The sequence below is a fragment of the Chrysemys picta genome, chromosome 1 (genome assembly GCF_011386835.1).
Source record: "Chrysemys picta bellii isolate R12L10 chromosome 1, ASM1138683v2, whole genome shotgun sequence".
Lineage (NCBI taxonomy): Eukaryota > Metazoa > Chordata > Testudines > Emydidae > Chrysemys > Chrysemys picta.
This window is the reverse complement of record NC_088791.1, coordinates 139,395,051-139,421,900: the sequence shown is the minus strand read 5'-3', so window position 1 is coordinate 139,421,900 and position 26,850 is coordinate 139,395,051. Positions and strand designations below refer to the sequence as shown.

At 41.0% G+C, this 26,850-nt stretch overlaps 1 protein-coding gene across 1 annotated transcript; it reads left to right on the top strand.

Moving 5' to 3' along the window:
* Positions 1–9,073: 9,073 nt before the first annotated feature.
* On the top strand, positions 9,074–25,522 carry LOC135983844 (natural killer cells antigen CD94-like). The gene is made up of 9 exons (XM_065597403.1): positions 9,074–9,215; positions 12,387–12,529; positions 15,726–15,831; positions 17,785–17,880; positions 19,790–19,888; positions 20,617–20,685; positions 23,682–23,830; positions 24,448–24,551; positions 25,119–25,522. The coding sequence occupies exons 3-9, from the start codon at positions 15,738–15,740 to the stop codon at positions 25,279–25,281; spliced, it is 774 nt and encodes a 257-aa protein (XP_065453475.1). The 5' UTR covers positions 9,074–9,215; positions 12,387–12,529; positions 15,726–15,737; the 3' UTR covers positions 25,282–25,522.
* The last annotated feature ends 1,328 nt before the right edge of the window (positions 25,523–26,850 follow it).

Sequence of the window (26,850 nt, the reverse complement as noted above, 5' to 3'; positions counted from 1 at the left end):
GCTATACAGTCATTCTCAAGTTCGTATTCTCGCTCTCTCTGACCCAAATGACTCTTCAAGAGAAAAAGAGAGAGAACACAGTCATGAGAATGGCTCTAGAGTTGGTTAGAGCACTCAGAAATATGGAAGGCCAGGATCCAGTTCCCCTACTCTAATGACACTTTAGTTCTTTATCCAGAGTACAACAGCTTTAACTCGAGACACTGAGGAAGCTTCACATCAGAAGATCCCATGGCCCAGTGGTTAGAGTACTCCTCTTTGTGACAGATCCCTGTTGACATCCTTTCTCCCCCTCAGGTGGACAGGGGACCTGTAATGGTTATGAGGGAAGTCCCAATCCCCTGTGTCTTCATGCTAAAGTGGCATAAGGAACCAAACTCTGAGGGGGTGGGACATACTGACAAGAGGGTTGTGTGCTATTTTCCATTTGCTAATTTAGGCAGTTCCCTGACTAGCATGGTGGCTTTTGTGCATCACAGTCTCAGGCACCCTCTCTCTCCCCATTCATTCTATGGAGAGCCAAGGTACCTAACTCAGGCCTGGTGGATCACAGTGATGTTTTCAGACACTTAAAAGTTAGGTGTTGAGACACTGAGCACCACAACATCTAATTCCTTTTCAACATTCAGCCCTAAGATATTTGGAAAACTTCAGTGCCAACAGACATACGGGTGAAAATGAACAGAATGATATAGACAGTGGTGTATCAGTAGCAAGCAAGTTCTCTGTAGGTTGCAGAATGATTTGTTAGTCAGAAGACTCCGATCTTAAATTTCATCACATGCAGGAACACAGAAATCTGACCAATTCATGTATGTATTTTCTTTCGATGGAAACAATTGCATAATCTGTTCAAAGGACAAATTGATGCAAAATGGTGAGGACTGTTACTACTTTTCTATTAAAATAAAAAGTTGGTTTGAGTGTAAAGTGTATTGCTCTTCCCTGGCCTCTAGACTGATGAAGATAGAAAACAAGGAAGAGCTGGGAGAGTCTACTTACTTTTCTTTTTATATGAATTCTTGAATATCCCAAATTATACATAGCAGGTTTGTCAGGATGCTATTTATTACTTATTTGGGTATAGTACATAAATGTTTATGGGGAAAAAATACCAGAATACAAATCAAACTGATATAAATGGTGTTGAAGTTATTCTGGATTAAACCATTCAATAAAGGTATGTGATAAAGGTTACCAGAAGGTTGGACCAACTGATGGTTTTTAAACTGTGTTGGGAAGAGGTAACTGTCCATATAGTAATTGGATATGAACCACAGTTGGGAGAGCATCAAAAGGTAAAGGATTTCTGATTAGTTATTATGCCTTACTGGAAACATATCACCCAATGAGAATTATCAGAGCAGATCTAAATGTAGATATTGGAACTGCAAAGATTGTATATGAAACAGTCCATGGGGGGCAAGACATTGGAACCATAAACTCCAAGGGAGCAATGGTCCTACAGACTTGTCTGGCACTGGATGTAGTGACTGCAAACATGCACTTTCAGAAGATGAAATGCCACCTCATAACTAATGACAGTGGAGGACACAAGTCCAAAACTGATTTATTTTCAACAACCTGATAGATAACCAATAATCAAAAATAAGATAATACCCAGTGAGAGATTTGTGAACCAGCACAGACTTTTTCTTATGGACTTCAGAATGCAGAGACCTTGAAAACATCTGAATTCCTGGGTGCTGGAAAGGCCTAAGTGGTGGAAACTTAAAGATGGGAATGAAAAAAATCTTTAACAAGCAGTAATATGTAGTCTTCCTGATTACACAGAAGAATGGGTGGAGGATAACTGTTACAAATTAAAGTTAATATTACTGAAAATGTTACACAAAGTCCTAGGAGTGATGAAACCAGTGCCAAAAGGATAAGAAAGGAATTGTGATGGTAGAATCCTCAAGTTAAAGAATCAGTTGAGAGGAAAAAGATAACCTTTAAGAAATGGCAAATCAGTGGCTTGAGCAGTGTGTAGGGAGGCAAAAATAAAGAGGCTAAAAGAAGTGTTGTGATAGTCAAAAATTTGGCCTGTGACAAGCTATATAACTCATGAGGAGAATGTGAGGGAGAAAAGATCACCTACAAATTCACTATGGCAACAAAGAAAATGACGAAGGATGAGTTTGCTTATATTACAAAAAAGGTGAAGCAATCAATAAACTTGGGAGTGATTATTTTGAAAGAATGATGAATGAGGAGAACCCAAGGGAGGAATTAAGAAAATGTAAGCCAACTGGAGTGTGATAGATTGCATACAGGAGGAAGAGGTTGTACAGTTACTTAGGCAAGTGAAAAAGGAGAGGAAGAACCTGGGCAGTTGAAGTACTGGTGGATGTGTTGAAGTCATTGGGAAAGGAAGGTGTCAAGTATTTTACAAATCTGTTCAGTGATATTCTTAAGAAAAAGAAAATGCCAAATGAATGGTGTAAAAACTTTGTGTGGCCCATTTTTAAACATAAAGAAGATATTACTTTATGTGCTAATTATCACCCATTTAAGATGACTTCACATGCTATAAAAGTATGGGAGATTATTGAAAAGGGTATGTGTGGAACAGCTGAAATTTGGTTGGGTCACTATGGATTTATGCCAGAAAGGAGTATAATTGATGCTATATTTCCTCTATGAAACCTCATGGAGTAGTTCAGAGAAACGAGACAGCAACTGGGCATGGTCTTTGTGGACTTGGAGAATGCATACGATCATGTGCCAACAGAATTAGTTTGTGGAGTTTGTGATAGAGAGGTGTGCCAGAAGACTATGTCTGTCTTATCTAGGATATGTATGTGACTACCATAATCAAAACCAAATGGGGCTACATCAGAGAATTTCTAGTAAAATTTGGACTGTACCAGAGGTCAGTGCTGAGACAATTTTTTGTTTGCCATTGTCTTGGGTATGATTAATAAGAATCTACTAAGGGAGCTGCCTTGGAATGTGTTGTTCACTTTTGGCTTAGTGATACAGGCAGAAGATTGTGAGACCCCACAAACCAATTTTGAACAGTGATGTCACAGGGCAGACTGAGCCCAGCTTCCCTGGCCTGGAGCAGGTGAGCATAATGCATCTAATTAAAGAGGGCTCAAACCCACTGAGCTATCCCTCCCCCATATACTGTGTAGCTGCATCTGTAACTTTCACTTTATGCATCTGAAGAAGTGAGGTTTTTACCCACGAAAGCTTATGCCCAAATAAATCTGTTAGTCTTTAAGGTGCCACCAGACTCCTTGTTGTTTTTGTAGATACAGACTAACGCGGCTACCCCCTGATACTTGACGCTATAAAAGTAAATGACCCCAAATAGAGGAAGTGAAGAGAAAAAAGAATAAGAGTTATTAACTATTATTCTTATTCTTCCAGGTCCTGAGGAATATTAATGTACCTTCCTAATTTTAACGTTGCATTAATATCATAACCTACAATACACCCTAGCCAGACTGGGGAGAAAATGCAAACACATTACATCACCACCTTCATGGAGTTTAGCTAAATCCTCAGGAAGGCCTGGAATGTGAGCCTAATGTTTCCTCTGTTAGCCCATCCCTAGTGTGCTAATTTCCTCCTCCATCTATACTTTCTTCTACCTCTTGTCTACCTTTCTCTTTTTGCCTTCTACCTAATAAGAGTCTGTGTTAGCTTGCCAGGACAGACTTACCTTTGCTTCACTGCTGTAACAAACAAACAAAAGATGATTGTCAATAAACAACCAGTTAGCCTGATCTTTGAAACATTTTGCCAGATCTTAATGTGGCTAATACAGTTGTGCGAGTGTGACATTTCTGATATTTTTTTCCCAGGAACTAAACTGCAAGCGATGATGACAGAGAGACAGATGCTGCATCCCCTTATCTTCACTGTTCTTTCCTTTTTCCCTGTCTGTGAGTTTTTCTTATTTTCCCTTGGGAAGAAGTAGGATCAGACTTCAGCTACAGAAAAATAAAAGCTGCCAACCGTAACTCCCCTCTCTTTCCCAACTAGAGCTTTTAACAACATATAAAGAACAAGCAAGAAAGACATTTTACCTTGAAAAAAATCTCTTTGAGTGAAATTTAAAAAATAAAATAAAATAAATTTTATATATCTTCTAAGTTTCAAATGTTTTCACTCATTTTGTTTTGGCTTTTTCATTAATGTGTTTTAACAAAAAGTTTAAAAGTATTTACGATGGTCCTTGATATTGAATGTAGGCCTGCCATAATGCCACACAGATCCTAATCCACAATTATTAGCTGTTTAATGTTGTGTGACAATAAAACAAGGGAATTATCAACACCTTACCCCTCCTGGCTTTAGAGCTGCACTATTAACTCACTAGAATGCGCCTAACAGAGCTGGTTGGAAAACAGGATTTCCATCTTTTGGGAAATTCTGATATTTCAGTATTTGTTTTCATCTTGATTTTGTTCTTGTCCAGTACACAACAGAGCCCCAGTCCTGAACGGGTCCTCTAGATGAGCCCATAATGCAAATAAATAGTAATAATAATGACAGGTTTCAGAGTAACAGTCGTGTTAGTCTGTATCCGCAAAAAGAAGAACAGGAGTACTTGTGGCACCTTAGAGACTAACAAATTTATTAGAGCATAAGCTTTCGTGGACTACAGCCCACTTCTTCGGATGCAAATAGAATGGAACATATATTGAGGAGATATATATACACACATACATACATGTGTATATATAGCTCCTCAATATATGTTCCATTCTATTTGCATCCGAAGAAGTGGGCTGTAGTCCACGAAAGCTTATGCTCTAATAAATTTGTTAGTCTCTAAGGTGCCACAAGTAATAATAATGAGACAACTAGTCTCCATAAATGCCTCAGCACAAGCTTCACATTCCCTTCCCTCACAGCCGTACAGCCATGGAAAGGACAGAGAAGGAGGATGAAAGATGGATTTTTTTATCTTTTCCTTTTATTTCTTTTGTGTTTGTTTCTTACAGGATTGCCTCTAAAACACTGGATTATTTCTCTTACTGGATTGGATTATCCAGTAATGGAGCATATGGGCCCTGGCTATGGGAGGACAGCACAGCTCTCTCCATTGATGTGTAAGCCACAGTGTGAACCTGTTCAGTTCCCTGTACCTTTATATAAAGCTGGCATGAAACCAATAGTGGGAGGAGATTCCACTGGCCTGCACTCAGTAATGTGTGTGACGATGTGGGTTAGGACCTTCATTTAATCATCTCCTTGCCTCCCACTCAGTGCCAGAGGCAGCAAAGGAGTCTGGGGTGTGGGATAGGGTGAGGTCAAGTCTGTTATAATATAACCTGAAATAAAAAAAAAAAAAAGCAGATTTCTTAGACTGTTTTTTTTTCAAAGGAATTTATGGGAGTTACATGTCCAAATCACACTGAACTTCAGCAGTGTTTAGGCACCTAACTCCCTTATTCTCCTTTGAAAATCCTAACCTTAATTATTAAACAGACACATGGAAAACCTACTTAGATGTAATTTCATCTTCATTTTGTGCTTCATTTCTCCGGACTGGATTTCTGACAAGGAAGCTTTGAACATGGACTGATAACCCCAATCTGTTTGGGTAATTCCAGAGAGACTTTTGCAAGATCGCAGTTTATTCCATCACTGCTATGATCCTGATCTATAAAGACTAAAAATATCATTTGTAGGTATATGATCTATTAACCATTTGTAACTCTCTTCTTTTTTTATTATTAAATCGTTAGTTTTTAGTTGCTAAAGGATTGGCATCAGCATGATTATTGGATAAGATCTAAGTGATATATTGACCTGGCTAAGTGGCTGATCTCTTGGGATCGAAAGGACACGGTATATGATGACATTGGTTTTTTACAACTACTCATCATAAAGTCCAGTATCTGTGTGATGAAGCAAGGGCTGGGGTGCCTAAGGAGGTTAACCAGTGTGGTGAGACAAAAGTTTACTTTTGTTACCGGCTTTGTATAATAGAATCATAGAAGATCAGGGTTGGAAGAGACCTCAGGAGGTCATCTAGTCCAATCCCTTGCTCAAATCAGGACCAACCCCAACTAAATCATCCCAGATAGGACTTTGTCAAGCCGGGCCTTAAAAACCTGTAAGAATGGAGATTCCACCACCTCCCTAGGCAACCCATTACAGTGCTTGACCGCCCTCCTAATGAAATTGTGTTTCCTAATATCCAACCTAGACCTTCCCCACTGCAACTTGAGACCATTGCTCCTTGTTCTGACATCTGCCACCACTGAGAACAGCCAAGCTCCATCCTCTTTGGAACCCCCCCACAGGTAGTTGAAGGCTGCTATCAAATCCCCCCTCACATTTCTCTTCTGAAGACTAAACAAGCCCAGTTCCCTCAGCCTCTCCTTGTAAGTCATGTGCCCCAGGCCCCTGATAATTTTTGTTGCCCTCCTCTGGATTCTCTCCAATTTGTCCATATCCTTTCTGTAGTGCGGGGACCAAAACTGGATGCAGTACTCCAGATGTGGCCTCACCGGTGCCGAATAGAGGGGAATAATCACTTCCCTCGATCTGCTGGCAATGCTCCTTCTAATACAGCCCGATATGCCATTAGCCTTCTTGGCAACAAGGGCACACTACTGACTCATACGCAGCTTCTCATCCACTATAACCCCCAGGTCCTTTTCTGCAGAACTGCTGCTTAGCCAGTCGGTCCCCAGCCTGTAGCAGTGCATGGGATTCTTCCTTCCTAAGTGCAGGACTCTGCACTTGTCCTTGTTGAACCTCATCAGATTTCTTTTGACCCAATCCTCAAATTTGTCTAGGTCACTCTGGACCCTATCTCTACCCTCCAGAATATCTACCTGTCCCCCCAGCTTAGTGTCATCTGCGAACTTGCTGAGGGTGCAATTCATCCCATCATCTAGATCATTAATAAAGATGTTGAACAAAACCAACCCCAGGACCGACCACTGGGGTACTCCGCTTGATACTGGCTGCCAACTAGACATCGAGCCTTTGATCACTACCCATTGAGCCCGATAATCTAGCCAGTTTTCTATCCACCTTATAGTCCATTCATCCAATTCATACTTCTTTAACTTTCTGGCAATAATATTGTGGGAGACAGTATCAAAAGCTTTGCTAAAGTCAAGATATATCACATCCACCACTTTCCCCATATACACAAAGCCAGTGGATATCATCATAGAAAACAATCAGGTTGGTCAGGCATGACTATCAGGTTGTAGAATAATCACCAATTTGGGATGAGTCTGCCCTATTTCTCAGCAATTTGTCCTGAATTTGGCATCCTCAGCTGTGACCCAATGAGGCAACGGTAACACGGGTGTAAATACTGAAATGTAAGAAACTGTAGCCCAAATTAAGTGTTGGTGTAAACTTCACTGATGTCCCTGATCAGATGTGAATTTAGTCTCAGATATCATTGGTCTCTCCATAGAACTAGAGCTGTACAATTTGACTGAATATCTTGGTGTTAAGGGGAGACACATCGCTGCTCCATAGTTAAAGCCAACTTCCCATCATTAGCCTGATTTTTATCCTCCCACTAATGACCAGTGTTAAATTGATCTAAATGAAATGATACATGGCAAGGTCTGAAAGGGATCACTCACTGCCGGCACCACCCACTGATCAGACAGGGTAGGGGAGGTCCTCTTTTTTCCTGGAACTCCTGTTGACAGCTGCTCTGTCCTTGCAGCCCTTCCGTGATTCGGCCCTGAGGCCAGGTCATCTGTTCTACTCCACACCTTGTGGGATATATGAAAGAAAATTCAATAATGAGGAAGCCTTCAGATGCCTGTAAGGGCTTTGGGGCTTTCTCCTTAGGTCAGGCAATTGGGGTCTGGACCCTTTTGTGTTCAGGGCCTTCTCCCAACTTGGTTTCCTCTTGAGGGCAGGCTTGGTTAGTCAGTGTTGCCAGACCTCAGGCAACAGGCCCTTCTGAAGCTCTCCTTCCCATGAGCTCAGAGCATAGATCTATTCCCTTCCACTCTCCACCCCAACTGAGCTGGCCTGCTCTCTCTTTGAGCTCCTCCTCCAAACCATACCTGCAAAGCATGTATGATGGGGTGGGGTGTCTGGGACCACAGCAGCTGTTTAACTCCTTCCTTACTGGTGCAGGGTTTGTATACCACATCACACAAGCATATATCAATTTAGAAAAATGTGGAGTTTCCTGGATCCCCTTTGTGACGGGCTTTATTCTCTCCTTCCTTTTATTTTCCCTTTTCAGGCTCTAGTGGTTTGGGGGAAGGGTAGTATTACAAGTCAATCTGAAAGGAGCACAGAGGGATGGGGAGGAGGAGGAGGAGGAGGATATTAGTAATGGATGCATTCCCGTGTGGGCCAGTGGGTTCTCCTGGTGGCCCATAGGACATTGTGTTGAAAGCAGGTGGCTTGTTTCACATCACACTGGATTCAGATAGTGATGATCCCCAGGGCTCTTCCTTCTCCTGGGGTGGTGAAGTGAGGACTAATCAGACATGGGAATGTGAACTGTATCAGGAGGGGCTGCTACCAGAATAGGGGAGCTGCTTGAGTTCGCGGTTTCCCCTTCCATAGGAGGAGTGTAGCAGGGTTGGCCTCCTCCCACACACTGTCTGATGGTCAATAGCACCTCTGTAGCAGCCTGCCTCAGTTTCCCCTCTGGTTCCTCTGTAATTCAAGAAAGTGGCTTTCAAAAGCCCAGTAACAGCCCTTTTGAGGCTCTGATTTTATTATCATAAAATTCCAAATAAACCCAAAAAGTCTTCCACCCAGCCTTAAGCTGGGGACAATCCCTTCACCCTAAGGTACTGTTCCTTCCTCTGTTCTCTAAGCCATTAGAGAAGATGCATGGCCTGGCCTGCCTTCTTGGCCTTTGCTCAAAAAGAGAACAAAACTTCTAGCTGGGACTCTCTATCCAGCCCCACATCCCTTCCTCAGGTACAACTACAGGGGAGTTCTTGCCTGCAGCTTCACTCTGTGGCTGCCCCCTTTGACTGTCCACAGGCAAGTTTTTCTACCCTCCCAGAGGCCTGGCTTTTTCACATGACCATGTCACATGACTTAATTCATTCTCTCCACCTGGGGCAGCAAATCAGCTGAGACTGATCTGCCTTTAGAATGTCCACATACCCTGTGCCAAGGAGCAACAGCAGGAAAGAATTGTTCCAGTTAGGAGCCACCTATCTGCATCCTCCCTTCTAACAGAGGAGCTGTTCCAGAGCTGGCCTCACTCCTCTCCAGAGGGACAGTTTAAAAAAGAGGTGAGCCCACATTACCTGTTCCCTGGAAGGGAAAAGCCAGTGTTAGCCAGATCCTAGGGGTAACAAAATGAACTTTACTCCTGTTCTGCCATCAGGGCCCATCTCTGTTGTATGTTTAAACAGTGCTTAGCACAATGGGGCTCTGCCTGCTTGTAGTCTTTAGGTGCTATCACAACACAGATGTTAAATAATCCTCCTCCTCAGCATCAGCATCATTTGTGAAGTTTGCATAGCTTTTACTATGTAATAATAACAAAAACACACATACAGTGTTTTAGCCCAGAGCCTCAAAATTCTTTACAAATATGAATTGATTAATCTTCATAACATCACCATAAAATAGGAATACATTTTTATCCCCATTTTAAAGATGAGGCACCGAATTAAGTAATTTTCCAAAAGGCCACACAGAGAGAAAAAGGCAGAGCAGGAAATGGAACCCATTCCACTGCTCTAACAACTAGATACACTGTCATTAATCTAAAAGTTTCCTTGGTCATTTGAATAGGAACCTTGCCCGACTGATGAATGTTCCAGATGGATGGGGTTTATCCCCATAAACTACTCCCCACTCTGAATGGCCAAGTCCCATGCCCTTCTATAACAAACTCATCAGCAGTTTTCTGTGACCAAAGTAAAGAAAAAAGAACTAAAGGTAAATTACACTGATAGTAAACATAGGGCAAGATCCTCAGTTGGTGTAAATTAGTGTCATTTCCTTGAAGTCTAGGGACATTGATTATTCCAAGATTTCTCTTTCTGAAAAGGACTTGCTAGAATATGATTCTCATGGTTTCTAAGTTTCTTCTTGTGCTAATTAAATACATTCCCACTAAACACTTTTTCTTACAAACACAACCGTTACGAAATATGGATCCGTAGGAGTGGGCTCTGCCATCTTCCAAAACCACACAGTCACCTTCGCGGTAATTTTCACTGACTTGAAGCCTGAAAGACACAGTTTACACTTAGTTGGTGATAAGTTAAAACCAGAGAGTGTTAACATTGGGATCATTTGGAGTCGGGAGCCGGGAGCTGTTTAACCATGTGAGAGTGAGGTTGATATTTCTGAAAGCGAGGAAATAATAGCACAGATCAGGGCAGCTACAGAATACACAGTGTTGTGAAGGCTCCCCCCACCCCAGCTCTGCATCTGAAAATCAATTCTGAACTGCAGACCTTGCTTATACTCCTGCCCCAGGGTACCCCTTGTGCACACATTGCCAAGCCATGGTAAATGGTGCCGTTATTTTCTGATATGGATAAATTGGGACTAGGATGAATGATAACAAAACTCACTGTTCCTTGTGAAAGGTTAGAAATTTCTGATCTTTGGCAGCAGAATTTCCCCTCTTTACTCCCCCCCCCCTCCAACATCTATGTACCAAACTGGATAAGAAACACAGAGAGAAATGAACTTTGCGATGTTCTAGAGATTTACAAGTCAGTGGGAAGTGCTGCACCATCCTCTCACATCCAAGTCTTATTTGCTGCATTACGGGATAATCCAATCCACAAGCAACATGACAATGACACTATGAAATCCTGTATGGGAACAAATACTAATTATTTCATTTCAATTCCATCCTCTGCCATTTCATCACCATCTTCCATCCCTCTCTTCATTTGGGAGGAAGGTGAAAAGCAACACAACAGCTTCCTTCATGTGGGAAATAGGTAGGAAGGGATAGGAATTGGGGGATAAGAGGAAAGAGTGTCTGTCCCTAAAAACTCAATAGGTATTAGCAGATCATTAGACCTTTCTCAGCAATACAGTAGCATGTGGAAGATCTGGACTCTGTTGGGGGAAGGTAAAGGTGTGGGAGAAAGGGAGGAAAAGTCAGCTGCATCTCCATGGTTCATGCACTACAGTTTGGATAAGCAACCAACATTTTAAACACTAATCCTAATTAACTCTGAATGATCTAAGCTGCTCAGATGATGTGCTTTCTAACCCAACACAAATTTTATGGGTGGGCTTATTGCCCTTCAGCCAGGTCACCTGGCCAGTCTCTTTCCTTAACAATTGTCTGTTCCCGGAGACAAAGTTCACTCTTCTTGAAAAGCCTCCTGTTCCTCTGCTCCAGCCCCTGATCTGAAGGTAAGTGACATAACCAAGAGCTCTAATCAGTCTTCTCTCCTTGGATTCCTAAATGAAGAGACCACTCCCTTACCTCCCCCTCACACCTAATTTCATTCACATCTTGCCACAGATAAAGTATAAATGCATATAGTATTCTATGAGTCTTCTCCCCTCAAACTCTACTTGAAAATTTTAGGCTCAGATATTCATTTATCTCTTGATTAAGGTTACCTTTTCCCAACAGAATATAATAGTTGTAGGACCATCCTGAGCCAGATTTGATTACCACAATGAGCAACAACACAAAAAGAGCATCCGATCTTATATTGCAGCTGACTCATTTGCATTCTCCTCTCAGAACTGTTTCCTAAACCAAACACCAGCACTCACCCAGTCAGTGCAGTAACTTTGTTACGAATGTTCTAGTATATGAATATATAAGGATGGCAATTTCTGAACCTCTTTTGCCTGGAAACATCCAAGGGAAAAGTTTGAGAGGAGCTCATGGAAAACTGAGAGAGAAAAATTGGGAACAGGATACAGAAAAGAGATAACAGACAAATGTTTGATTATAATTCAGGCAAACACTGGAGATTGTTCTTCTTGTACCCAAACCACTTCATCCCACCCCATGTTCCAGAAAGGGGAAGTGGCTTGACTGTGGTCAGGAAATCCATGGGAGAACCAGGAAGAGCACTCAGGTCTCCAATGGAATAAATTTGCCTCTCTCGTAAGGCAAGTAGGGAACGTGAACAGAGAGACCATGGGCTAGACTCTGATCTTATTTACATCAGTATAAATAGGGAGTTACTCTGACTTTACTGACAGACAAATCTTGCATGTGGTTTAAGAAGTGCTTAGACACTAGCTGATCAATTGTTGCTTAGGCAACCTTGTTTAATAAATTCAATATTTAACTGACCTCAAGCAGGTTAAATGTAACACCTTAGGCCTTGCGTAAAACTACAAAGAGAGAAGATCCCGTGAGCGCTTTGTGCGGGCGCAGCGCACTTCAAACTAGCAGAGTGAGAACTTCCTGTGCGGTTTCAGATGGAGCATTGCAGAGTGAATAATTCTTCTCCTCTCAGCTCCTGTTGTCCATCTCCTACAAGGCAGTGACAGGGTGACCCCAGACTGTCTCTCTCCATCCTCAAAGGATTTTCATGAAGCACATTGGTGGCACTTCAAAGTCTAGTTCCTGCACTCCACCTCCTGTGAAAGCTCTACCAAGGTATAATCTCTACATTCTTCATGGGCTTTCATTGGTAAAGTATATAGCTGTTATAAGAGGTATGTAATTTATTGCTTTTGTATAATTCAAAAAATGAGTGATTAGTTCTCCTGAAATGGACATATATCTGAAAACTTTGTTAAATTTTAGTCAGAAGAAAAATATTGTAGAGACAGAATGGAATAGAATACCATTTTATCATTATTTTTAGTAAGAGACTAGGAAAGGATTTATTATCTCAGGCAAACCCAGTGTTAGAATTTGATATATTTGTATTTTATTCAACTCTGGTCTAGTATGTAGACTTTATAACTGTATTCACCAATTCTACAAGATCAACATAAGCTGGAGAAGACAGGAAGTTGAAGTACTGTGAACCAAGGGTAATGATAATTAGAAGTGGACTGAGTGGCAGGATCTTATCTTTCTAAATATTCTGGAAGCTGGTCTAAATAACCTGAAAATGTAATGTAAATTAATGTAATGTAATTCTCAGATGGTACTAAATGGACGGGTGTTGCAAACACAAACAAGATCAAATAGATAACCTGAAGCAATTTGGAAAGTTTAGCAAAATGAGCAGAAAATAAAATTAAAACTATTACGTCTGGTGTAATAATCCAAAACTTTGCTACTCAGTGATAGCGAGAAATGGAAAAGAGATTAAATATGTGCTTGCAATGCAGTAGTTTAGCAAAAATGTAATAACATTTTGTGGATAGGTAGATGCACTGAGTTATAGGACAGTCTCTTTCTCTATGGCACTGATGAGAGCATACCTAGAATTCTGCACTCTCTTCTGTTCACTTCCATTTTTATACACTATTATTAGTGGCACCTTAGAGACTAACAAATGTATTTGAGCATAAGCTTTTGTGGGCTAAAACCTACTTCATCGGATGCATGCAGTGGAAAATACAGTAGGAAGATATATATACACAGAGTATTTTTTCATGTCCTCTGTGTATATATATCTTCCTACTGTATTTTCCACTGCATGCATCCGATGAAGTGGGTTTTAGCCCACAAAAGCTTATGCTCAAATACATTTGTAAGTCTCTGAAGTGCCACAAGTACTCCTGTTCTTTTTGCTGATACAGAGTAATATGGCTACCACTCTGAAACCTGTCACTATTATTAGTATTTTATTACTTATTTGTTGAACACCTACTATGTACCTTGCTGTATCGAACACAGGGAAGGTGGGCCAAGATTTTCAAAAATGGGTGCCTCAATTTAGCCTCTTATCTAAATATCTTATCTTATATCTAGTCACCTGAAAAACTGATTTATATTGAAAAATATTGAGCATCTCTCAGCCCCCTCTGAAATCTATAAGACCTACTGGCTATTCAGTGCTTTTTAAAATCAGGCTGCTTAGACTGAGAAGCCTAATTTTTAGCACCCATTTTTGAATATTTTGACCATGGACCTTGTCCCAAGGATTTATAACATGACTTATAACAAAATAAAACAAGCAGAAAGTGGTGGGCAGTTTGGAAGGAATTCAGAGACAAGACATGCACTTTATTAATGAGGCTGAAGGGACTGACTTATAAAGAAAGACTTAAGATCTAAAAGTGTGTAAAAAAATGTTGTTCAAACTATGACTAAAAGGGGATTCATGATAACTGTCTAGAAATATTGAAAGTGTATCAACATCAAGGAGGGAAATGGGTGATTGGGGTGGTGGGAGGTTGTAGATGTAGGTGTACAGGGAGGGAGTTAAGACAAACAAAATTTTCCCAAAGTAAGGGGTGGAAATCCCTCTGCAAGAAACATTTAATATTAGGCTGGATAAAGCATTAGACAGAATCCTACATTAAAGGTATGAAAGTATAACCTCACTCTGTGATTGATATAACACTCCTACATTGACCATGTGTGTGGGGTGGGGGAGGCCTCTGTTTCACCAGCCAGGGAAGGGAAGCAATCTCCAGGCCCAAGTCCCTTTTCATGAAAGTTATTTCATTTCATAATAAATTCTTTATTATTTACAACAATGCAAACAAACAAAATGGGAACAAAAACAAAATAAAACACCCTCAGCTGAAAACATTGGTCATAATCCCCAGAGGTTTCCCTGCCTTAGCCAGTCAGGAAGAGAGACCCCCTGACCCTGTGACTCCTCTGGACTCAGCTTCCTCTTTCTGACCTGTCATGTGATAGTCGTGGATCCCTTTGACCACTCCACAATGTTGTTTTACCATTGTCACAGATTCCCACAGGATCAATTAAATAACATAAAGTTAGGAAAGACACCTTGACTTCTATGATTTTCTGCACCATGGCAACAGTTGGACCATGTAAATTTAAAGTAACTCCCACTGACTTCCATGGAATTACTCCAGATGTACACAAGACTGTCTCTGAGCAGAATATCACCCCATGATTCTGTCTATACTGAAACTCAATGTATGTTATGCTAAAGGATATTACTCAAAGGGAGGAGCAAGTGGAGGAGGTGCGTCACTCAAGTGGCAGTATTTGGAGCACTGGAGCCTAAAGTTCTCCAAAATCCATATTTAGGCACCTAGGAGTGGTGTTTTCAAAAGTCCCTGAATGATTGAGGAGCAAAAGCCCCATTAAAGTCAATGGCATTACAATGGTATAAAACAAGTGGCGAATCAGACCCAGAGTCTCTAGAAACCTAAACGGGAGAGCAGAGAGGGACACCCTTTGTAATGTTGACATGTGCTGTAAGCATTTCCCCCAGCACAGCCATCCCTGTCAGTAGGAGGAGAGGGTCACCATCCAGTCCTCTCATTACCCTCAAATTGACTCACCGGGGGTTCTTTTGCTACTGGCAGAGCTAACTCTTCCTGATACTATCGAGTTCTCCAGTATTAGGAGCCAGATTGTGTCCAGCCTCCCTCCACTGCCAGAGCACATGAAATCGTAGCTTTGTCTTTTATACTCTTTCTCCTGAATCTGTCCCACCAGGATTTTATTTGTTTGTTTGTTTTTCTTTTCTGAATCCGTCTAGTTTGCCATTGTGTATTAAGGTGTCCCGCACCCAGAACTATGTGCCACATTCCAGGTGCAGTGAGAGGGAGGCTTGGCTCTTCCAACCCACATCCCCCTGTTTACTCTGCTGTGAGAGCATTAAAATTGCTGTAGTTCCTTAACCTGAGTGTCAGTTTCCATAGATCTCATTGTACATCTCAGTTTACTCAATCCAACCTTTCTATCCCAGAATGCACCAGAAATGAGTGAGCAGGCAGTGACCTATGTAGACCTCAAATTTCAAACTCCTTCCAAGAAGAAGAAGAAAAAGACACCTACGAACAGCAGGGACAAAGGTGTGGTATGTTTGTAAGCATCTGAAAACATATCTGCTATTACTGATATTTTATTTTCCATGTTAAATCTCTTCCTTGAGCTGTACACAATGTATCTGATTGTATCTACTTATATTTTTACCTTTTTCTTCAGTGCCAGGCACAGATATTTTAGTAATTTGTTAATATCTATCGAGCATTGAAATGCCCCTACAATGGTACACAGTATTCTGGGCATGGGAAGCAAAAGTTATTGTATCTCTGGAGCCCTGGAACACAGTTCTGTGATTCATAGAATACCAGGGTTGGAAGGGACCTCAGGAAGTCATCTAGTCCAACCCCCTGCTCAAAGCAGGACCTAATCCCCAACTAAATCATCCCAGCCAGGGTTTTGTCAAGCCTGACCTTAAAAACCGCTAAGGAAGGAGATTCCACCACCTCCCTAAGTAACCCATTCCAGTGCTTCATCACCCTCCTAGTGAAAAAGTTTTTCCTAATATCAAACCTAAACCTCCCCCACTGCAACTTGAGACCATTACTCCTTGTTCTGTCATCTGCTACCACTGAGAACAGTCTAGATCCCTCTTCTTTGGAACCCCCTTTCAGGTAATTGAAAGCAGCTATCAAATCCCCCCTCATTCTTCTCTTCTGCACACTAAGTAATCACAGTTCCCTTCAGCCTCTCCTCATAAGTCATGTGCTCCAGTCCCCTAATCATTTTTGTTGCCCTCCGCTGGACTCTTTCCAATTTTTCCACATCCTTCTTGTAGTATGGGGCCCAAAATTGGACACAGTACTCCAAATGAGGCCTCACCAATGCTGAATAGAGAGGAATGATGACGCCCCTCAATCTGCTGGCAACAGCCCAAAATGCCATTAGCCTTCTTGGCAACAAGGGCACACTGTTGACTCATATCCAGCTTCTCATCCACTGTAACCCCTAGGTCCTTTTCTGCAGAACTGCTGCCTAGCAGTTGTGTTATCGCAAACCATTCCTTGTCAAAGGATGTTGTTGATTTGCCCCATATTCAAGGAGATGTCTCTTTGTCATGCCTTGTTGTGGGAGAATTAAAGGAGGTGACCGCTGAATTCTACTCTCCCTTCTGAAACCTACTCATACCCAAATAAAATACCATTTTCTTTCTGCTTTGCCTGATTGTAATAGTCAACATCATGAAGTCATTGCTGATCCTTATTTACCATCCCAGAGCCTTAAAATCATTTCTGTCTAGTGGAGGATTTCCTGAGCATCCAAGAAGTTAAGCAATTAGTTTTAGAGAAGATGACATTTAAAATGCTTTAAAAAAAAAAACAGAAATAAAACATGATCTCCATTTAAAAGAGCATAATACCTAGTGGCCTATTTCCACTGAAGTTAATTGGAGTACAGCTATTGACTTCAATGGGAGCAGAAGCAGGCTTTAAATCAAGGAACTAGACCTGGATATGTTGAATGAGTTTATAAATATGTTTTGTAGATCACAGTTCAATTTTTTTTGAAGTATTTCAAGTGAAATTTTACATTTCAAGTTTTTCTTTAGCAGAATGCATGAGTCACAAGGGTAATTGAGTAGATATGTTATCTTAGCTGGAGATTTCCATAACTTTTAATGCTTAGCTTTTTTAACTCTAATTTTCGCGATTTATTTATTGTGTGTACAAAGCGTTTTATTAGTCACTTGAACAACTTTCAGTGTAAGTTAACAGTTTGGGTAGGACTATAAAGAGGAGTCTGATACTGGAAAAAAGGTGATAAGATGCATGTGCTGAATTCACAGATGTTGGTTGATCCCAGTACATTGACAGGCTACTGCAGACCATTGTACTGTGGGACAAAACCTTTTCATACAAAAGTCCTGCCATGCCCTATGTACTGCAGTGGTAGTCTCATACCTCCATTGGATTTTAATAAGATCCATCTACCTTGTCAGTGCATTGAATGGAATTCACTATTTCTATGCCATAATTCACTAGAAGGAAACGAAGAGGTTGTGACCTATACAGGACTGAAATGCCATAATGCTTCTGAGCAGGAGAGGAGAGAAAGGACTATGAACTCCCAAAGCAAAGGTACTATATGCTACTTGCTGTTGACTCCATATTTATTGCTCTTTATCTGTCTAACGTTACCTTAAACTGTATGAGAACATTAAAAGCAAAACTCTGCATAATGATTCAAGACTTAAATATCCAACATCAAGACATTCAATGGCTGAGATGCCCACAGGCATTATCCACCTGGCCTCCTTGCACATTCTTCATATTAAGATATAAAGGTAATTCTGAATGTATGTAATATGGGAGAATTTGAGCCAGATGGTTCTCAGCCACTATATGAATGTTTGAGGGGAGGAGAGCGATGGGTGCCAGGAGTGCCCTGCCTTCTACCCCCAACCGCAGTGGCCAGGCATTTTCTTCCCAGGTGCAGGGATTGCTCCCTCATAGAATGCACTGAGGCTTTGGCCACCCCATGGTGAGGGAGGTACAACTGTGGCCTTATCTAGCCTTCTCCCATACTATGTAATTCAGGAGAGCAGCTACACTGTCCTATAAGATGATGTAGTGTGTGCTCTCCCCTTGCACACTTGAGAGTTTGGGGAGGGACTGTTCCCCAGGGGACACAATCCACACCCAGCAGGAGTTTCCACACTGGCCCAACACAAGGCAGTTCCTAAAAGGCACAGCTGAGCCCTTAATGCTGTTTTAAGGTGTCCTTGATGATGGAACTTCCAAGAGGGAAGGGAGAGCCCTTTTTGTTCTTCCTAGAACTCTTTGTTCTGAGATGTCTTTTCCTTACCCCACCTTCATGAATGTACATGATACTAGCAGTGAATGAATATAATCATAGAATATGAAGGGACCTCAGGAGGTCATCTAGTCCAACCCCTGCTCAAAGCAGGACCAATCCCCAGACAAATTTTTAGCCCAGTTCCCTAAGTGGCCCCCTCAAGGATTGAACTCACAATTCTAGGTTTAGCAGGCCAATGCTCAAGCCACTGAGCTATCCCTTCCCCCCAGCTATTGGCCTGCTAAATCTAGGATTGAGAGTTCAATATAATGCTTCCTTCTTTCACAAATTGCTGATAAATGCAGTTTGGTACACTGCACAGGGCTTCAAACTGACAGCCAGGATCATTGGGTTGTATTCACTCCCTTGGTAAGCCTGGGTAAAACATTTCACCTCTCTCTGTTACAATTTCTCCATCTGTATAAGGATAAAACTTTCCCACATTTTTTAAGTACTACGGTTGAAAAGCTCCATATAAGTGCTAAGGTGAAAGAAATATACTTTAATGGTGTTCTGCTAGGACTCCAGGACACTGTTCTGTTGTCATCAGGTCCCATGTAATACAGTCTGCCTCCTTACTTTGGGCTCTTTAGAGCTAGATCCTGCTATCCAGGCATCCTGACCTGTGTAATCTGGAGCGTGGAAAGAGTTTTCATTCCATAGTTTGAAAGTTCTGATGACCTGTTCTGACTCAGCTGAATAGGGGTGAGGGTACGGGGAGGTGAATGGATACATGTGTGTGGTCAAGCTGCATTTCATTAACACAGAGAATAGGACTGGAAAGAAGAACAGGCCACTCTTGTGGATAAATCTGATGCAATTTTATAGAAAATTAGAACATCTATGCTGTTCAGGTTTTTTTAAACCATTCTACAGAATGTAATTGGTAGAGAATTGTATTGTTGCCATAAGATGGCTAAAATATTTTAGTGAAGATCTCATTCTCTGTTAAATTCTATAGACGTATAAAGTATTGTTTTAATAAACCCTTCTCAAATTCTATACAACTTAATTGTTATCTTCAGTCTTAAATTCCATAGCACTTTACAATAAGAGCAGAGACAGAAAAAAAGCATTGTTGCAATAGTAATAAAAATATATATCTAGGCCTTATGCCTGGTTTAGGGCTTAAAAACGTTCCTCTCCCTCCTCCCCACATAATTCTGTACTTCTCCCTTTTCTCTCTCTCAGATTCTTCTGCTCCAGCTTCTGCATGGGGGGTCATAGCAGGGATTTTGGGGATCTTCTGTTTGGCTTTGCTGATAGCAGTGGGTATCTTGGCTGCCAATGGTAAGCATGTGCAAAGTAGATATTGAGAGACAGGATTTGTACTGGTGTACTCCTTGTGTAACTGCTGGAGCGTAAATCTCATGGGGTGTAAGTCAGTGAAGAGCTGCAAATGATTAGCTCTTCTGAAAATCAGGTCACTTATTCAGATGCCTAATTATGGCTTTAGGGGGCAGGGCAGGGGCACCAGCTGGGTTATTTCATATTTTCTCCCCCACACTCCCAAATCCATGGTGATAGCAGCACTTCCACTGGCTTGTCCTCTGTGCTCTGGAACCACTCCCTTTGCAGGGTTTCCAGGGACAACTGCAACTGACAACCCCCTAGAAAAAACAGCTCTAATTAGCTACATGACCCAGAAGGGGCATAGGGGCATTTTTCTGCTTAGAGGTCACTTCAAACCTGTGTTCAACATAGATGTTGGAAATCGGGATGTTTTCAATTGCTCTTTCCTGTGAATCCTTACAAAGTCAAGATTTTTAGCCACACAATTTTTGAGGGTGCTACTAAGTTCAAAATCTTTATTTTTAAGATTACTTTTAACAAGGAAAAAATACCTGTCATGTTACATGTAACATTATAATTTGCTGTTATTACAATATATTAGACATTCTGCCTGATGGCATAACTGCAGGTAGAATTTGGCCCTTTTTGTCCCTATAAGGCATAAACTGTGCTGTGATTTACTTTTAAGTGGTACATCATATTGTTTATATTATTTTGGCTTTAAGTTTTTCAGATCTCCCAAATACCATGTAAACAGCAGGAAAACCTGAACCAGTCTCAGGAAAATATCCCAGGTAAGAATGGAAACCTGCCAAAGGTTTTGAACAGGAAGGATTGCCTTCAAAAGGGCAACATTTTTTCTTGTATGTGCTGTAACTTTAGACTAAAATCATTTCAAATTAAATCCCCAACATTGTTGCTACACTGATGAATAGCAGATTCTGACATTTTGGGTTAACTAGAGTCCAATTCTTTTTATTCTTATTTACCAAAAATTTGCACTCACTGCAAAAGTCAGACGTGAGTCTTGAGGAAATGTAAAGGAAGCTCAGTTCGTTTAACTCACATGCTGAAAGGCAACCGGAAAGGAGTATAGCAAGAAAAAATAGTTAACAGGAGGGAACAATAATAATAATAGAATCAGAAATGTAGAGCTGGAAGGGACTTTGAGATGTCATTTAGCCAGCCACCTGCACTGAGGCAGGATCAAATAAATGTAGACCATCCCCCCTGACAAGCGTTTGTCCTACCTGCTCTTAAGAACCTCCAAAGACAGGGATTCCACAACCTCCCTTGGAAGCATATTCCAGAGCTATGCTTAGAGTTGGCAAGTATTTCCTAATATCCAACCTAAATCTCCCTTAGTGCAGACTAAATTGATGAGTTCTTGCCCTATCTTCAGTGAACATGAAAACCAGTTGATCACCACCCTTTTTATAAAAGCCCTTAGCATATCTGAAGACTGTTATCAGGTCCCCACTCAATCTTCCTTTCTCTAGGTTAAACATGCCCAGTCTTTCCAATCTTTTCTAAACCTTTGATCATTTTTCTTGCTCTCCTCTGGACTCTCTTCAATATGTCCACATTCTTTTTAAAGTGTGGCAGCCAGAAATGGACTCAGGACTCCAGCTGAGGGCTGACCAGTGCTAAGCAAAGCAGCACAATTACTTCCTGTGTCTTATATACAACACTCCTGTTAATACACCCAAGAATGATATTACCCTTTTTCGCAACCAGTTCCTCCCTGTTAGTCAGAATCAAATATAAAATGGCTGCCACCCAGTTGCTGCCCTCACCTTCTGAAATAAAAAGTTATCTCTAATACATTCCAAGCATAGTCTGTGTTTTGCCATATTACTTTTCCAGTGGATGTCTGGGTAGTTAAAGTTCCCCATTACCACCAGGTTATTTGTTTTGGATATTTCTGTTACTTGTTCTAGAAATGCCTTCTCCATTCCTCTTCCTTAGTTGGTGGTCTATAGTAGACCCCCTCCTGTGAGATTCTTGTGTTTTTTTCCCCTTTTATGTTCACCCAGAGACTTTCAACTTATCTACCTCTCACCTTCTTCTGGAGCTCAGAACAAGTGTATATACTCTTGATTTATAATGAGACACCTCCTTCCTTTTTTCCCCGCTGCCTGTCTTTCCTGAACAACCTGTTACCCTCTATACCAATATTCTACTCACGAGATTTATCCCACTAAGTCTCTGTGATACCAATTTAGGTATAAAACTAATACATACTAATACATAGTAACTTTCCAGTCCTCCCCATCCAAATATTTAGCCTTATGTTAAGGTCACCCTTTTTCATACCTACCTGTGGGCTTTTGTCACCTGCCTCCTTTGAACCTAGTTTGCTAGGCTAGTCCCTATACAAAGATGCTCTTCCCCTTCTTGGTCAGGTGGACCCCATCTCTTCCCAGAAGACATTCTCTGTGGAACAACATCCCATGGTCAAGGAAGCCAAAGCCATTGACATTCACAGACATTCATTTATCTCCAGGATGCATGCATCCCTGCCTGTCCCTTTACCCTCAACAGGGAGGATGGACAAGAACATAACCTGCACCCCTCACTCCTTCACCCTTTTTCCCAGAGCCCTGTAGTCACTGCTGATCTGCTCAGGGCCATACCTGCCAGTATCATTAGTGTCCATGTGGATGAAGCAGCATGGGGAAGTGGTCAGAAAGATGGATGAGCCTTGGCAACCTTTCTGTAACATCTTGGACATGAGCTCCAGGAAGGCAGAACATTTCCCAGGACATCATGTCAGATCGGCAGATACATGCCTCTGTTCCCATGACACGAGAGTCCTTGGTCACCACCATCCAATGCCTCCTCCTCTTGAATGTGTTGGTCATGAGTTTCTCAGCCTTGAGGGCAGGTGTTTTTTCTTCCTAAGCCATTGGGTTCTGCTCCTCACCTCCTCTTGCCAGTACCTCATACCAGTTCTTGACCATGGTGGATGGGGGACCTGGCTGGGGGGCTGAGCCCTGTCTACTGCCTGAGGTGGCCAGCAGCAAGTCTTCTCTCCGCAGACCAGCTGGTTTTTCTTCCTCCTCTGTTGCCACTGTAGTAATCTGTTAAGAAGCTGTAAGATAAACTAGTCAACCTCCCACTTTAACATTTTCCATCTCTGGTGCTTCTCAGCATGTAGGTTAAACCATCTTAGATTTCCTGACACTTGCACATCAGTAACTGAGTGATAAATGGAGTCTAAACCTCACTTGCACATCATCACTGAATTTTGTCCATTGTGCAAGAATTCTGCTCAATCATTACTGACAAAGAAACAGCCAATTAATTACAATAGCAGACGGACTTGATGTATAGAATCCAAAACATTCCCCTGGGGAAAAACAAACAAACATGATTTGTGTATAAAAGGAAAGTGATACAGGTACAATAACAATTAGTCTATTTGCTATGGCACAAGAGTCCTCATGCCAGCTTCAGAATGCCAGCAACCGTGTCAGTGCTTGTGAGTCTCCAGATGGTTCGTGAAGCACTTGACTTATAATCAAACTACAACACAAAATCGATTATTACAATTTTAACTTAATATTTCTAATAAAGGAACATCTAGAGGCCTCAATCAGATATGGGCCTTCATTATATTAGATGTTGTACAAGCACAACATAAGAGACAGTTCCTACATGAGAGAGATGACAAACTTAATACAGGTGAAACACAATAAGTGGATTAAACAGTCAAGCAGAGGGAATTGGGGAGGGAAGACAAGGGTAACAGTGATAGAGGAAACATAAATTGTATTTTCTTTTTAAGGATGGAAGTCTCTTTGCCCAGAACATTGGTTTCAACATGGAAAGAAATGCTACCTCTTTTCTACTGAATACAAACCATGGCTGGAGAGTCTAAAGTCCTGCTCTTCTCATGGCTCCAGACTCCTTCAGATAGAAAGCAAACAAGAGCTGGTAGAGTATCTTCCTCTTTTGGAGAGTGGCATAGTAAGAATTCCCAATAAAGATTTGTCCATGAAAATAAGATTGCAGAAAATTAGATTAGGCTTCGTTTGGCAGTTTAAGATTTTTTTTTTCTTGACGGCTAATTACCTTGCTTCTCCTCTTCTCTCCCCAGCATTAGAGCCATCTCTGAACCCTAAATTAAATTAAAATGCCCCTGTTGAAAGGCAAAACCTCAATGTCCCCTGTACTTCTCATATTCAAAGTACAGCTATTCCTGGGGTAAAAAAAAAACAAACAAACATTAATTGCTCCAGGCGACCTAGGGGAGGTATTGTCCTCCACACAAGAGAGTCAATAGAGATTAATCCACAGAGAATTCTAGAATTCTTTCACCATTTCTCGAAAATCTATAGCAAACATTCTTGGAGATGATGAGGAATGTGATCAGTCTGGCCAGTAGAGTTGCTCAACCATGAGGCTGACTCTGCAAATAGGGACCTGTTAACCACATCACTGTACCTGATATCCATACACTAATGAAATGAGCAGATATCTGATATGCATAAAACCATGAAATGAGCAGGGAAAGGAATGTAATTGCATGAATTGGCTTGGTCCTTCTACAGGATTTCATAAATCCCCTGGCAACTTCTCACTGGATAGGATTATTACGTGACAAGACCGACAGACTCTGGATGTGGGGGAATGGCACAGCTTTCTCCACTGACCAGTAAGTTCCAGACACAACTAGAAACTTCTAATTTCCAAGAAGTGCATTTACAGCGCTATAGGGGAGAGAAACCAAGAATAAAATAGTAAGGAGCAACATGTCATCACTGGAATATATTTTTAGAACACTTTGAAGGCCCAAGTCAGCAGAAAATGTTGCCAGTGAAGTTGAGATGTATTGACCAAAAGTTGAAGGGAAGCAGGAGCTGCAGATAAAGAATAAAGTGCATTGGAACACCTGAGTGGAGTAGGATTCAATAAATAAATAAATAAATAAAAGATGTAGAAAAGAGGTTGTGCGTCATGACTGAAGTGTACTGGCAGTTAAGTGAGAAGTTTGCACAGCATGTGATGCACTACTCCTGACTCTATTCAATGCAGTTATTCATTGCGTTCATAAATGCCAAATTTAATAATCTGCTTCTCCACAATTGTTTCATTATTATTAAAATTATTTGTTGATGCTGTTTACCACGGTGTTCAGATTAGACATTTTTGCCCTTGAAAAAATACAGTAGTGACATAGATATAACTACAACGGCTGGAAATAACATTTTTTCTGTCATAGGTTTGCAGTAAATAAAGGATATGTTGATGGTGACTGTGCAGTTGTCAGAGGCAGAGAACTCTTCTCTGATGACTGCAAAGATACAAAGCGCTACATTTGTCAGCTGCCAGTTCTTGTGCCACAGTCTGATGTATCCGGAGAAGATAGATCATGGAAATCATGAAATCTGGGCATCCCAAACCCAGCGACAAATATCCCCCAATAAATACTAACTCTGTCATCATTTACTCTTCAAAGGCTGTGTTTAAATTGTAAAGTTATAGTATGCTTTGCTGAGATCATACGTTGTTCATGAGTCTGTGTCAAAAGGAGCTGGGACTGGCCTCTCATAACAAAAAGAAATCTGATAAACCACACATTTTTTGGATACCCACAGCCTGTCAGAGCCCTCCCAACAGGCCAAGCTGCTCTCTTTTTCCTTTTTCCAGTTCAGTGATAATTTATTGTAAAATGGTAATTAAACCATTATGTGATTAAAATAGGTGTTTTTCAATAAATGGTTGAAAATTGAAAAAAATCTGATTTATTTGCCACCTTTTATGATTTCTTTTTACTTTATTGCATTTAATTCAATCACAGAATAAAAGCCATGATGAATACAGATATGAGGATAATGTTGATCAGACTAAAAATTCCTTTTTGGGAAAATAGTTTGAAGGTGTTTTTTAAAAGTATGTGGAATGATCTGAAATGGATATCCTGTGGATTCAATATCCATGTCTTTGGGGCCAAAACAGCAAAGGCAAAACCACCTGTCCCACCCATTCGCCCTCTCAGCTTCTCAAATGAGTAAGCAAACCTACAAGTGCATCATGAACAAGATGAGAGCAACGGAGAAACTGTTGTGAGCTGTTGTAGTCAAAGGGTAGAAGTTCTCATTGACATCATTGGATAATTAAAGATGATGTTACACAGAGTGCACAATTGGAAGATGTGATCCCGCCTTTGTATCATATTCCATGGACTGGGCATGATCAAAAGTGATCCTTATTCATTGCTATGTGCCAGCAATGCCCCTCTTCCATGTACATATGCAAAAGAATTAATGGACACAAATCTGACATCAGGAATCATAATACTCAAAAACCAGTGGGAGAACACTTTAACTTGTCTAGTCATTCAATGACAGACCTGCGGGTGGCTATTTTACAACAGAAAAGCTTCAAAAACAGACTCCAACGAGAGACTGCTGAGCTGGAATTGATATGCAAACTAGATACAATCAATTTAGGATAGAATAAGGACTAGGAATGGTTAAGCCATTCCAAACATTGAATCTATCTCCCCTTGTAAGTATTCTTACACTTCTTATCAAACTGTCTGTACTGGGCTATATTGATTATCACTTCAAAAGTTTTTTTTCTCTTACTTAATTGGCCTCTCAGAGTTGGTAAGACAACTCCCACCTGTTCATGCTCTCTGTATGTGTCTATATATATCTCCTCAATATATGTTCCTTTCTATATGCATCCGATGAAGTGGGCTGTAGCCCACGAAAGCTTATGCTCTAATAAATTTGTTAGTCTCTAAGGTGCCTGTTCTTGATGACTCAGTCAGTTCCCCTTTGTCCCCGTTAGAGAAATATACCATGCCAAAAGCAACAGAGGGTCCTGTGGCACCTTTGAGACAGAAGTATTGGGAGCATAAGCTTTCGTGGGTAAGAACCTCACTTCTTCAGATGCAAGTAATGGAAATCTCCAGAGGCAGCTATAAATCAGTATGGAGATAACGA